Below are 15234 nucleotides of genomic sequence, written 5' to 3' on the forward strand. Positions count from 1 at the left end.
TGGGAGACAGGGTGTGAGATCTCAGCTTTGAGGATCATTGGTATCTCCTGCAATGAAGCTGATCAATTTTCTTTGCGTTTTTCTTGCATTTTGCGGAGTGAAGGGTTTTATGGTGGCCAGAGTGCAAATCCTACCACCAACCTCAAAACAAACGTATCCCAATTGCAGGAGGACATCCGCAGACAGTTGGGCACGAGATATGGATGGCCGTTGGCTCACAAGGAGCTCCTCCACCCTTTGACAAGTTTTGATTTTAATCCTGCCGGTCATACGTGTCACGTGATACATCGGTTAAGGGTCAGTGCAAATGTTATGTTTTTTTTTAAAACGTCTGTTTTTTTTTTTAAACCAGATTTGCTTTGATTCCTTGTAGAGCACCTCGTAAAACCTCCGAAAATATAGACACAGATCTGGCAGATGCTATGTATAGGCAGTTCCTCTGGGGGGACAGGGTGCGAGGTCTCGGCTTTGAGGATCATTGGTCACTCCTGCGATGAAGCTGACCAATTTTCTATGCGTTTTTCTTGTGTTTTGCGGACTGAAGGGTTTTTACGATGGCTGGAAATCCATACATCTCCTCACCAGAAAACCTGGTGGGGAAGGCAGTTTCGTCGCTGACAACCCAACCCTGAATTAGGTTGGTCCAGGCTGACATGGTCCCTGCAGCAAGTCACAGAGCTAATCTTGCCTGACCTGACAATGAGCATGGTGCATGTGCACCTCCTTTCCCAATATAAAAAGAAAGACTCATCAACTTGTATGTTCTGGCCTTCAAAGCTATCCCACAGCGAAGTTGACGAAATAAGAAATGTGTGCGACGGTATAAGTTTGAGGCCAGTTGTTGGCAGCTCGTTGGGTGGTTGTAAAAACCTGTTATAAATGTTTGCTTTTCTTTTTCATTCGGCCACGGATGAGCGAAGGGGGGTCGATAATATTTATTCCTGCTCCACGAAACTCCCTGTAACCCACACCAACAGAAAACAGACTTTTTCCATCCAATCATCATGTAACGTTGTTAAAAAAAAATAATAATAATTCTCCATAGGTAGGAGCTCCGATGTTGAAAGTTTTGTGTCAATTGCTCAAGTGATTGAGTAGAAAACAAATTTAAAACTGAATAAAGGTGATAAAGTGACGGTGGAAAAAAAACAAGGAGGGCAATGGGTGATATTCCACAACATGGTCAAGGATGGTTGTGGATGCTTATTACAAGTTATTTACAGGGGGCTGCAAAAGTAGGTATACAGTAAGGATTATACCCGTATTACCAGTATTATAATAGTGGTGCTAGGATTCATTTAATAATTCATAATTCATTACTGTATACCTACTTTTGCAGCCCCCTGTTTACGAGCAGAGTTCCCGCCCTACGGGCGATTTTGTTCCGGGCATGCAACACGTTCTTCTGACTTTACCTTTATTTTGGTGGTGTATAGCCAAGTGACAGCTCTGCATATGCAAAAATAAATAATCCGGATTATGTGCACGAAGCAAAAACACACCGACTGCTTATCATTCAAAACATGTCACTGTACCGCAAAACGTGGGGAAAGGAATACTGGATTGTCAATGGTGACAGTTGCAATACCCTCCACCACCAGGAGGCGACGCTACACGATACACATTTACATCGAGAATTTTCATCCTCTCCCAACCCCACCCCCCCCCCCAAGATAAAAACACCCCTATACATGAATTGGGGTCATGCTGATCCTATGTAGCAAGTCTGGATGTAATTGGCCCAGATCGTTGGGAGGAGTATCGTGACAAACAAACAAACGCACAAACACCGGTCCGTGAATTATTGTAAGGATTTAAATCTGTGGTTAACCCACAGAACCACATCGCCAATCTGTGGTTAACCACTTCATACAAAGTTACAGGATGATTGGATGGAAAATGTGGCCGGCGTTCCAGAAAATGGGTTGCACACGGTGTTTCACGGAGCAGGAATAAACTACCTCGACCTCGTCTCGCTTGGTCTTGGCCGAATTAAAAGGAGTATGGGGTGGGAAGAATGTGTATTTGCAGACAATAGTCATCCCGCTCCCATAATATTGGCATTGTATCCGACTCATCATGCCACCTTCTTTCAGCAGGGGTCAGTAAACCACTTGGATTGCGTCATGTGTGCAGGCGAAAGAGGTAAATGGCTTCCCCTTATCGTGGTGGAGTGATTTGGGCCATGACCTGAGTGCCCCAAGACAAGACCCAATATAATAGGTGTAATATGTCAAGTATATGTGTATAAAATGTGGAATATATCACGTTTATGTGTATAATAGGTGTAATATTGTTGTGGTGCCGGGTTCGGTGGCGAGGACGACAGCTAGACACAGCAGTTGGGCTGTGTCCTACCGAACACCGGAATTGAAGGTCGTAACCTTCGGATAACTCCGAAGGTCACGGGTCCCTTAGTGGACCGTGGACGCCAATATTTCGACGGCGTGTGGTCGGGTTAATTGTCTAATTCCAATTTACCTAAGTAGCCACGCCGTCTAACTACCGGGGTATCCCCGGAAGATATGCAAAATTTCATCACATGACCGCAAGGTGCCATCTTGTTACCCATCTTAGCCAAGTGAAGCGCCAAATTGTGTGCATCTGTGTGGACTCTCAGCCATATATTTACATCCCATAATCGTGATAATTTTTCATTCTTAAGTCGGTTTTGGGGTGTAAAAGATGTCGTGCTGTTCAGCAAGGGGATGTTCCAATCGATTTGTTCACTCTTCCAATCGTCTTCACTCTTCCTCTTCGGCATTACATTTGCTCTTCATTACACCCCATTTTGCACCTCCTCACATACCATGGAGACCCCCAGTTTTCTTCCCTCCTTCACCCCCCACCCACCCCCAAGCAATTGGGGTGCATTGGTCGATTGACCATGCCAGGTACCACTTCGGACCTTCTCTCATCTATCTTTGCTCTCCGATTTCCTCGGGTGCATGTCTTATGGGCACCTGTAATGTTTGCATAAGATAAGGTTCTGGAAGTTTGTATCGGGTTAGCTCTGCACTGTCTTCTTTTGGTGAATAATCGCATTTATTTTGCCTCACCCCATGAATGCTTACTTTCCCTGCTGCCCACATTGCTTATAATACAACCTTTTATTATTGTGCCACATTACCTTTCCTCGCTTTATAAATAAATTGCTTCAATTGTAAATGTCCCCAGCTCGTTCTGTCTTTTCCTCCATTGGTCCAGCATGGTTTGCACATACTTGGCCAGGAAGTTTTACCCCACTAATTGGCTCTTATTAGTCGGTGCATACTTGGCAGCTCCGCTCGGCTGCACCTGATATGGTAAGTTAACGCAAGTACGATATCGAAGGCACGAGACCCCCCCCCTTCCCCCCTTGGTGTGGCCATCCACACTTAAGGTATCACGTGAGGTAGTGTAACACTGCAGGATTGGCAGTACCAATTGGTGTCCGTGGTTACCTAGCAACCCACAGGCACGCAGAGTTATCTTTGCCCGGCGGCCTTGTGCACTTGCGTTCGGGAGGAACCCGAGGGCTTCCCCTCATTTCAAGCCTCGAACCTCGGATCTTTTTTTTTTTTTTTTTTTTTTTTTTTGTATACCTTGGTCGAGGCTCGTATGAGAGCTAACACACAACTCACAGCAAGGAGGCATGAGACAAGAGGGGCGGGAGTGGAAGGGACAAAACAGTGGGGAACAGACACATTAGGTGAACTGTGGAAGGGAGAGGGATGGGGATGGGACGGGGAACATGGCGAAGAGAAGATGGACATTACAGGGACTTTCAGGAAGGAAAGCAGGAGAATTGAAGGAAGTGGGCTTGGGTGGATTATCGGGGTAAGAAAAGACCGGGGATTTGGATGGGGGAAGATAAGAGGTGGTGGTGAACAGCTGTTTTGAAAGCCTGGAGGGAAGATTGGGAAAGAATAGAGTGAGGAAGTTTATTCCAAAGGCGGGAAAAAAGAGGAATGAAAGAGTGAAGATGAGCAGTGATTCGTGATTTTGGTAGTTTTACCAGAAGGGGGTTGTTGGCGGACCTTGAGCGCCCTGTGGAAATGTGGTTGGGACAAATCGCAGAGAGAGCAGGGGGGCAAGGCTGGAGAGGAGTCGGTAGAAGACAGAAAGACCACCGACCAACCTGCGGTGATTGAGTGAGAGGCCCAAAGACTCAGCTTCATTGCGGGAGATGCCAATGATCTTAAAAGCCCTGGTTTCGACAGCGTGAAGCCGAGAAAGGTGGGAGGCAGGAGCACCAGCCCAGAGGGGAGAGCAGTACTCCATCAGGCTACGGACAAAAGCTTTGTAAGTAGTCAGGAGCTCAAGAGGGCCGAGGAAGGACTTTGCACGACGGAGGATTCCCAGTCGGCGACTGGCTTTTGAGGCAAGGTTGGAAATGTGACTTTCCCAGGAAAGGTCATGGCAGATAGTGAGACCCAGAAGCTTGAAAGAAAAGACTTCTTCCAGAGGATTGTTGAGAAAGTGGATGGGGGGGTTTTGTAAACGGTCCTTTCGAAGAGACATAGTGAGAGTGTGAGATTTGTCTGGATTGAAAGACATGTTCCACGTGTTGGACCAGTTTGTGATTTTATCCAGATCTGCAGTGAGCGAAGAAGCTGCTGCTTGCCGGTCTGAGGGATGACATGGTACGGCAGAGGGTGGAGTCATCGGCAAAGAGAAATAGAGGATTTTCCAGAGAGTCCGAGAGATCATTGATGAAAACCAGAAAAAGAACAGGGCCCAGAACGCTACCTTGAGGAACTCCAGCCTGCACAGGAAGAGGGGATGAAAGAACTCCATTTAGGTCCACACGTTGACTGCGACAGGAGAGGAAGTCTGCGAGCCATGAGTGGAGATGGCCTTGAATACCATGGGAAGAGAGTTCTGCAACAGCAGCACAACAACAGCATCTGCAACAGCACATATGTATAATCATGTGTAATCTGTGTGTGATCATCTATGTTTAATCTGTAAGTTTGTGTGCATATTGTTATGAGTTCTGGGGAGTGTGCGGGGCTCCCAGACGTCGGTTATCTATGGGGTGACTCGGACCTGCTTCTCAACCTCTGACCCTGAAGCCGCCAAGCCACGGGTTGCTCCGCAACCTGATGGGTTGCTGAGCAACCACAGACGCCGTCCAGGGTGACTAAGTTTGGCAAGGTCCCCACGCCAAAGCTCGCATTACCTTCCCGGTGACGTAGCTTCTGCCAGATAGGGAACCGTGCTCTCGACTTCCCACCCTATCTACTTAATATGTACGACGAGCGAAAACATAGGTGGGACGTCAGTTATCTAGCACAACAAATCACTGGGGTACAAATTTGTCTACTTTTATGTACACTATATCTAACCAATGGGGAAAAAGACAATTGAGCAGGTTGGAAACAGTTTATAGAGATTAAAGGCATGTATCTACAAGCAATGCAGTGCCATAAAGAAAGCACTTAGCCCTTATGCACAAAATAACCACTTATAGATTATTTTATTTACACACAAGACTGGCGTTCTTCAATCACTCCAGGGAAATTGGAGAGGACAGAGGTAATCTGAGGCAGAGGGTCGGTCTATTGCTCACCCGATGTGACGCTCAAAGAAAAGCTCTCGTTGGTCCCAAAATGGAGGAAAGGGAGGGGGAAGAAGGAAGGGAATGAGGTTGGTTTGTGAGCAGTGTGTCGGGAGAAGTGTGGCGTATGCGGTGTAAGCTCTTGCAGAAAAATGTGATATGCATGTCAGCACCTCGTCCAGATGGGTCAATAAGATAATTGTTGATTACTCTTTATGGCTCTTTGAGAGCACTTTTGTGCATCTCAAGTCGATGAATTAGAAAGTAGAGACAGAAGAAAAAGGTTGTGTAAGTCAGTATGTCAGCTGCTGCGTCACAGGGAACTCGTGCAATGCTCGTTTTTGGTCCAGTGTAACTCGCCCGCTCAGTCTCTCAGACCAAACAGGCAGGTAGGCAGGGGATACTGGTCTCACTCCGGTCCCCTGGGCACAAGTCTCTGGTGTGCTCCATCTTTTATCGGCCTCTGGCAAGGCATAGCTTTGGGGAGCAAGGGTCACGGCAGCACTCTTTGACCCCCGCGTGATGCTTCCTCATTGGTGCGTACATCCCACAGCTGTTCGGAGGGTCGGTCTTTTTGGTGCTGCAGTGGCGCCATTGTGGGTTATGCACCCAACGCATGAACTGCTTTGCAAATGGCTTGGATTGAGCGTGTGTTACAATGTAAAGTGTACACTGTAAGGCATATCGTGTTGTGTGCACGGTTTGCATTGTGGGACAGTGCAGGGGACAAGAGGTTTAAAGAGAGATGGGGAAAAAGATTGAAATGGATTAATGACGGGTGGGATTTGGAAGGGATCGATGAAGAGAGGAGTTTTTAGGAAAGTACAGGGAAGGAGAGCTTTGGGAGGGAAAGGGTGAGAGGGATTGAAATGGATTGATGAAGAGGTGGATTTCATGAAAGTGTAGGATCACAAAGGGGGATAGAACCTGTTGAACACAAACAACGGATTACTCTGTCCCTGTTTCTTGGGGAAAGGTAACCCAAGTAAACACAATTACTACGAACATATCGAAGGATCCCTTATGTGTCGGGTGCATCACCAGGGGTCTTTTCGGTAACCACAACAATATAATATGTGAAACATCACGATTCATATCCACATAGAATCAGGATGTCTGTGTGTGTGTGTGTGTGTGTGTGTGTGTGTGTGTGTGTGCGTGTGCGTGTGTGTGTATGTGTGTGTGTGTGTGTGTGTGTGTGTGTGTGTGTGTGTGTGTATATGTGTGTGTATGTGTGTCTGTCTGTGTGTGTGTGTGTGTATGTGTGTCTGTGTCTGTGTGTATGTGTGTGTATATATGTGTGTCTGTGTGTGTATATATGTGTGTGTGTGTGTGTGTGTGTGTGTGTGTGTGTGTGTGTGTGTGTGTGTGTGTGTGTCTGTATGTGTAGTATGTGTGTCTGTGTCTGTGTGTGTATATATGTGTGTGTGTTTATATACGTGTATGTGTGTCTGTGTCTGTGTGTATATGTATGTGTGTGTGTGTGTGTGTGTGTGTGTGTGTGTGTGTGTGTGTGTGTGTGTGTGTGTGTGTGTGTGTGTGTGTGTGTGTGTGTGTGTCTTAGACCGAGATCGCACGCAGATCGACTTCACCATAGCTTGTTCATCCTCGCATCTCCTGAAATGTAAATACCCCGGTGAGGCTTCGTCCGCATTGTTGAATACTCCTACTACTACTACTAGTACTCCTACTACAACCATTACTACCACGAATACTACAACTGCGACCACTACTACCATTACTACCACGAATACAACTACTACGTCTACTACTACTACCATTGCTACCACGAATACTACAACTACGACCACTACTACCACGAATACAACTACTGCTACTACTACCATTACTCCCACTAATACTACAACTACTACCATGAATACTACAACTACGACCACGACTACCATTACTACCACGAATACAACTACTCCTACTACTACCATTACTACCACGAATACAACTATTACTACTTCTACAACTACCCGAACGCCACCGTATTTGTAGGAGAAGCCGAGTCGCATTCATTTTTGCTCTGTCTTTCACGAACCGGTTGCCTCGACCTGACGTTCGATTGACGGTCACGGGACCGTGTGATTTGTTCACTACCATCACCAACGATGCACGGGTCGTCGGGTATCTGCACTATGTGTAGTGCAGTGCTACCGTCGCACGCGGCCCCCTTGTAGGTGGAGGTCACTCTGCCGTGGGGGAATCCCCTCGTGGAGGAATCCCTGTGACGCGACTCGGAGAGCGTCGCGTGCAGCGCCCCCGGCGTCTCTCCGCGGAGGAACACCCTAACCCTCCGCCGTCCCTCCCTCCCCTCTCACACTTGCTTTCCGCGCTCTCTCTCTCTCTCTCCTCTCTCTCTCTCTCTCTCCCGACAAACGCGGCCTTGCGGCGCGGCGTCATGAGCACGCACAGCTGTCGCGTCCAGTTCTTGGACGACACAGACCCGTTCTCCAGCACCAGCTTCCCCGAGCCGAGCCGGCCGCTGCCTTTCGCCTTCTCCGAAGACCTGCCGCTCATCGAGCAGCTCGCAGCCGTGCACCGGTCCCTGCACGCCCCGCACAAGGTTCGTTTGCTGCCGCAGTGCGGGTAAGCCGGCTGTCGCTTTCGGTGCACGGAGCACGGCACGCTTCACAAACCGTCGGAGACTGTCCCTTTGGGCGCACGGTCACACGGTATAACGTGAGAGTGCAGTTCGTGCGCCTCTTGGCGAGTCGGCACGGGAAGGAAGTGCACGAAACGGGACCGGCGGTGAACAATGCGACCCGGAAAAAAAGTGCCGCTTGTGATCATTATTTATTTTCGTACATCGCAAAAAAAAAAAAAAACGCTTTTTAACATCGAGGAGGCACGGAATCTCCGCACGAACCGAGCGGGAGCTGCTTGCTTTAGGACGATCGCACGAGCTCGATGGGCGACCACTCGTCTCCCCGAGTCCCCCGAGCTCACTTTTTGCAGCATCTCAAGGGGAAGGCAGTGGGGGGCGGGGGGGGGGCACGAAGGGAGCTGCGTTGTGCGTGCACCGCGAACATCACATGTACGTGTTGTATCGTACATGTGATGTACGAATGTACATGGTTAGGGTGATGGGCTTCGAACGACGTGTTACCATTCAGGGGGAGTACAACGAAATGCGAGTTGGGACCACTCTGGGGGTTAAGCGGGTCCTTGTGATGCAGTCGCTGTGACTTCGAATTCGGACCCCGGGAGTTTGTCCATGCGAAGTTTGTCCGGTTGTGCTGCACATCATGGAAAGTGATCCCTCTTCGGACACTTTAAAAATCGATATGTTTTGTCCTGCACATGCACTGTGACCTTCATCGGTATGAGGGTGTGCATGGAATTACCAGTTGTTCTCGTCAGACTAAAGAAAACAGGTATTTCTTGAAATCTTTGAACCCTCTTGGCTCGGCTGAGCTTTTTTATAAATGTTGAGAAAAGAAGAGATGAACAGGAAATAAAGTTACCACGTGGCCAAAAACAAGTTTTCATGAATATATATGTCATTGGCTTCGCAGTTAAGGTGGCAGGGTTGGGATCTTAGGATCCTGAGTTCAAGCCCCATCAAGTGCTGAATTAACACCAGGTGGGGTTGACTCAGCCTGTCATCCTTCCAAGGTTGGCGAAACGACTACCATTGTGTTGGCCATCCATCAGGACCATACTCTGTGCAGAGCGTTGGTGCTGCCCAAGCAGTCTCCTTAACTATTGGGTACAATCCTGGACGGGTTGCCACTCCGACGCAGGATACCAGCAGGCTGGCAATCATTTTGCCGACCTCAGAAGGATGACGTGTAGAGTCAACCCCACCTGGTATTAATTCAACAGCCGAGTCGGATTTGAACTAAGCATCCGAGGATCCCAAGCCCACCACCCTAACCACCAAGCCAACACCAGGCAAATATGTCCACCCTTGTCCTTCAAAACCATTGAAATTCTTCTCAGGACACCTTCAAATATTTTTTTTAATTATAAATTGATTCTGGAAATGGTGTTCCACACTTCTTCCAAGACCTTCCAAAGATCGTCTAAGTTGCTGGGATTCCTTTTTACTTTTTCTTTGTCCAAATAGTCCCGTACGGCTTCAATGATATCGAGATCTGGACTATGAGGCGGTCGGTCATTCCATGCAGTGAAGGACTCAAGCTTCCTCTTTCTTTTGTAAACAAGTTTTAATTATTGCAGCTGAGTGTTTCGATCATTATCTTGCTCAACGATGAATTAATTAAATTTTGGACCACAAAGTCTTGTACCACTGGGATCAATTTTCAGATCAATTTGCCATCAATATTGAGAAAATTTTCCAAAAGCACTTGAGGATAAGTTGACTTGAACCTCCTCCATGCTTAATTGTTGTCTTCAAACAAGGTTCTTTACAAGCTTCAGTTTTTCATCGTCCCACATGTTTCTTGAAATTTGTTCCGTAAACCATTGTTCCACAGTCCATTTTCTGTGTTATTTTGCCTCTTTTAGCCTTTTGGTCTTGGTTGCTCGACAGCCCAGACTCTGGTGTGATGGTTAGACCGTTAGAGTGTCTGCTCTGAGTCTGGGAACTCCTTGCAAGGAAGTTCCTTGCAAAGGAACTCGTATTATAATACATTACCCTTTCTTAATAGGTTTTCTTCCTGCAACACATCCTTTAAGTCCCGATTTCAAAAGTGACCTTCGTACTGTCGATGAATGGACGACACCTGAGCCTTCAGCCAGTTCTGTTGTCAATTCGATGCTTGTCCTCTTTCTATTCCTTAAGGGCATTACCTTTTAAGTATTGGCCCGAGATAGATGGTGATGGTGACACTGAGATGGATGGGAGTGTCAGAAGCAGAAGTTAGGCTGATGAAAGGGATGCACCAGGGAATGAAGGCAAGAGTTTTGGTTGGTCAGAGGAGTTCAGCAGAATGTCAGGTTGAGGAAGAGAAGCTCTCTCAGCCCAATCATGTTTATCATCGTGATGGGGCTGGTAAGCAGGGGGGGGGGGGTAAAAATGAAGGGCAGTCTGGGTTGGATGATGTACATGGAAGATCTGGCTGTTGTGGCGGAGAGTAAGCGGGACATTCAGGATATAGGTACTGGGGGTGTCGAAGGAGGAATTTGGGAAGCATGGATTGAAGATGAGTATGGATAAGATCGAGCAGCAAAAATATAAATTAATATCAAGTTCGAGGGAAGGAGATCAGGTAGGGAAACAAGTTTCAGTATCTGGAGGGAAAAGTGACTGGTGATGGTAGTTGGAGGCAGAGGTGCAGAAGAGAATTCAGTTGGGTGTTAATGTGTGGAGGTGGTGGAGGGAGTAATGATGGATAAAAATATCAAGGAAATTGAAAGGGAAGGTTCTGGTGTCTCGTGTAATGCCGGCCTACCTTTATGGTATGGAGACGGTGGCACTGACAGAGACAACAACAGAGACTGCAGGTTTGTGAGAACAACTGGGTCAGGAGGATTGTGGGAATGACGAGGGTGGTTAGAAGGAGGGTTGATGAACTGAGGGAGGAGATCGTTGGGCAGATGAGCTTGACGGGGAGATTGGTGAAATGCCGGCTGAGATGGACTGTACTCTTGGGGTGGATGGGGGAAGAGAGAATGGCAAAGAAAGTGGATAGGTCGAGGGAGCAAGGTATTTGGAAAGGAGGTAGACTGTGGCTGAGATTGGAAGAATGTGTGAGAAGGGATATCAATAAGGTCCAGGTGTTTGGAGAATGGAGAGAGTTGGTTGAGGACAGGAGGAAGTGGAAGAGTATCGTGATCAAGGCAGGGCAGAAGCTTGGTACCATTCGGCCTCACTCCTTCTGAAGAGAAGAGACGAGAAGAGAGCACGAAAAAGAAGATTGCTCAACATTGTGAAACAGCTTTTTGGGTCTTCCAGTCCTAAGTTTATCAATTACAGAACATAGAATCACAGCAACTGAGTTGATCTTTTGAAGGTCTTGCAAGAAGTGTGGAACACCATTCCACTAGAGTTTATTACAAAAGTATTTCAAAGCGTCCCGAGAAAAATGTCAATGTTTTTGAATGAAAAGGGTGGACTTGTCAAGGTGTATTGTGTATAAATTTGATTTTATCAATAAGATTTTATTTTTCATAAAGTTGTGTTTGCATTGAACACAAAGTTTTACTTTCCTTGTGCAACAGTGTAGAACAACAGTGTAGAAAACAAAATATAAAATCGATAGTTAGGATGGAAGTTTTGTAAGGTCCAACATTTCAAGCTCTCCCTCGAGCCCATCATCAAAGACAGGATTAAAAACATGGACTTGATGTGCGGTTTATACAAAGTCGAGAGATTTATCAACTTGATTGTTGGCACCTGAGTTAACAACACTTTACCGATTAACTAATTGCTCCTAATTACTTATTTGGTGTGTTCTTTGAAGGTGTTCAGTGATTAACAATGTTCAATCTGTTGATTAGTGTTTGAGCTGGTGTTATGATTCCTAATAGCTGAATATAAATCGACATGTCTATTAATTGAATTGTCAAATACCAGGCCTCTTGCAGCTGTCTGGACGGTTGGATGGTCTTGTTCACTCGTCCAAACACCTCAGCCTCATTGCAGACATCAATGCATACAGTGCAGACAGAAATGCATACCAATGAGGAGCCAAAGCATGTACTACATGCATATGTCAAAAGCAGTCAATATTTATAAAACAGAAAGATTCAGTCTCATCGGTATGCATTGCTGTCTGCACTGTCGCTGATGATTCGCCAATAAGTGATGAAACCTGCCCAACAGCTGAGGGGTGTGTGTAGCATTTGGATTCTCATGTGTGTACTATTTGTGAATGTCTTTATAGCTGTGGAGGAACTGTGGGAAGGGTTTGAAACAGCATAGCACCTACCTTGCGTAGGCCTTCTTGGTTGCTTTCTGCAGCTTCTTCAGCAAGAAAAGCATGGGAGGAGTATATATATATATATATATATATATATATATATATATGTATATATATATATATATATATATATATATATATATATATATATATATATATATATATATATATATATATATTTACAGTATATACAGCTCTGGAAAAAATTAAGAGACCACTGCAAAATTATCAGTTTTTCTGGTTTTACTATTTATAGGTATGTATTTGAGTAAAATGAACATTTTTGTTTTATTCTATAAACTACTGACAACATTTCTCCCAAATTCCAAATAAAAATATTGTCATTTAGAGCATTTGTTTGCAGAAAATGACAACTGATCAAAATAACAACGAAGATTCAGTGTTTTCAGACCTCAAATAATACAAACAAAACAAGTTCATATTCATTTTTAAACAACACAATACTAATGTTTTAACTTAGGAGGAGTTCAGAAATCAATATTTTGTGCAATAACCCTGATTTTCAATCACAGCTTTCATGCGTCTTGGCATGCTCTCCACCAGTCTTTCACAGGATCATGCGTCATGCTCTCCAACCCATGTCCAATGGGGATCAGGAGAGTGCTGGTCGCACTCTACATGTGTATGTATATATATATATATATATATATATATATATATATATATATATATATATATATATATATATATGTCCTGAAATTTTACTTTGCAAAAGCAAAAACAAACATCAAATCACATCATTGAAGGGGTGCTCTGCTCTTTTTTGTTTTTACTTGCACGTGATCTGGTGTTGTGTGTGTGGGTGAACACGTGTGTGCGCTTGTTGTTGTTTTTATGTTTGTGTTTCCGGGGCACGAACGCGGCTGGTTTCGTGTCCGGGTTGGGCATGATGAGGTGTTGGTTGTGCGAGTGTTGGTGTTTTTGTTGGGTGTTGTGCACACGTGGATGTGGTGTTTGGGATTGGGTGTTGATTGTTGCTCACCTTATCCAGTCGTTTGCACCATCCAGTTTTCACCATTATCATCAGAGGTGTGTATTGTGTGGGTATGTCCACCGTCTCCCAAGTTAGACCACCCTCTTGGCTCTTCACGTGCCACAATTCCAAAATCAATCTGTCGTTTGTTAGATGTGGACACGGGTCTCATCAAAGTCACATTTATGGCCAGATTGCGGCAATCACATGCTATGGCTTGACTGGGTCATTTTTCCAAGCCTAATTGCTCTATCATGTTCATATAGTCGTTGTTTCATATTTCTTTCAGTTTCTGCAATGTAGAATTGGTCACAGTCTTTGCTTGATGAATGGTAAAGTACTCCAGATTTATTCACGAGTTGGTATTGGGTCCTTTAGTTTTGAAATGACATTACGGATGGTGCATAGAGGCTTGTAGGCTATACCAATCCATGCACCACGTACTATCCGACCAATCCTTTCAGAAAGGCCTGGGTAGTATGGCAGTACACAGTGCCCAAGTGTGTCTGGCTCCTTCCGTTCTGTACATTTTGGTTCTTCCAAGGTCGGAGTATCCCCTTGTTGCACCCATTTTTTAGCAGGACTCCTCTAACTGATCTGATTTCTTTAATTGTCTCGGCTTTGGAAGATGACAATGTCCATACCCGAGCTTCTAAGGTCCGTGCTCCACTGCATCTGTGGGGGATTGGGTTCCATCCATTCATTGAGACCACACTCTGTGCAGAGCGTTGTTGCTGCCGAAGCAGTCTCTTTGGCTATTGGGCACAATCCTGGACGGGTCGCCACTCCGACATAGGATACCAGCATGCTGACCGGTACTCATTTTGCCGACCTCGGATGGATGACAGGCAGAGTCAACCCCACCTGGTACTAATTCAACAGCCAAGTGGGATTTTAACTCAGGATCCTAGGTTCCCAAGCCCACCACCCTCACCCTCACCATTAAGCCAACACCAGGCATAGGGAGATTGGGTTGCAGGAGTTAAAATCCAGTAATCTGCTGGTGTGCGTTGGTGTCCTGTAAACCGAAGTCTTTCGGGAGCCGTCAGGCTTGCGGTGAACCTCCACATCCAAAAATTCCAATTTGCTTTATTTTTCAATTTCCATTGTGAAGTTAATGCTGAGGAATACCTGGCCAAGTTGTCCCAGTAGGTGGTCTACCATGTTCGTATGCACAATGATGAAAGTGTCATCTACATCGCCAAAATAGCTACAACAGCACAGACCGGTGAACCCATAGCTGTGCTAAATATTTGTCGGGAGTGTGCACCGTCATAGATGAAGGTCGTGTTGTTTGGAGCAAAATACAGAAATATCCGAGAGGAAAACCTGCTGCCTCTGCAGGAAAACTGAAATTGGGACGGAAGTTCACCTTTCAGCATGACAATGACCCGAAGCACACAGCCAAAGCTTCACTGAAGTGGCTAAGGAACAAAAATATAAATATCCTGAAATGGGTCAGAGCCCCGACCTAAATCCAGTCAAATATCCGTGGCATGACTTGAAGATTGCTGTCCATCAATGATCCCCACGCAACTTGGCTGAACTTGAACAGTTTTGTGCAGAAGAATGTGAAAATATTGCCCAATCAAGGTGTGCAAAGTTGGTAGAGACCTATCCCAACAGACTCACAGCTGTAATTTTTGTCAAAGGTGCTCCTACCAAGTATTCACTCAGGGAGTGAAAAATTGAGCTCTTAACCTCATCTCGAATCGACAGAAGCTTTGATGACCATTTCATCACCAAGTTTTATCAAATTTTAGTTTTGCTTTTTTTTTTTTTTACCATCTTTGTCTGTATGAGGGTGGAAATTAACAATTTGCTCATGTTTGCTCGGTTTGTTTTTCATTCCATTATATTTC

At 45.6% G+C, this 15234-nt stretch overlaps 1 protein-coding gene across 1 annotated transcript in view; it reads left to right on the forward strand.

Annotated features, from left to right (window-relative positions):
• Nucleotides 1–7824: 7824 nt before the first annotated feature.
• LOC147017678 (FH1/FH2 domain-containing protein 3-like) overlaps nt 7825–15234 on the forward strand; it is a 257701-nt gene continuing 250291 nt past the window's right edge. Inside the window, exon 1 of the mRNA XM_085847448.1 lies at nt 7825–8114. Within this exon, the coding sequence (XP_085703574.1) occupies nt 7950–8114 (165 nt within the window). The 5' untranslated portion in view covers nt 7825–7949. The remainder of the gene's footprint in view (nt 8115–15234) is intronic.

Source organism: Eptatretus burgeri, chromosome 11, assembly GCF_056783735.1.
Source record: "Eptatretus burgeri isolate ZD-2024b chromosome 11, Ebu_testis_v1, whole genome shotgun sequence".
Taxonomy (NCBI): domain Eukaryota; kingdom Metazoa; phylum Chordata; class Myxini; order Myxiniformes; family Myxinidae; genus Eptatretus; species Eptatretus burgeri.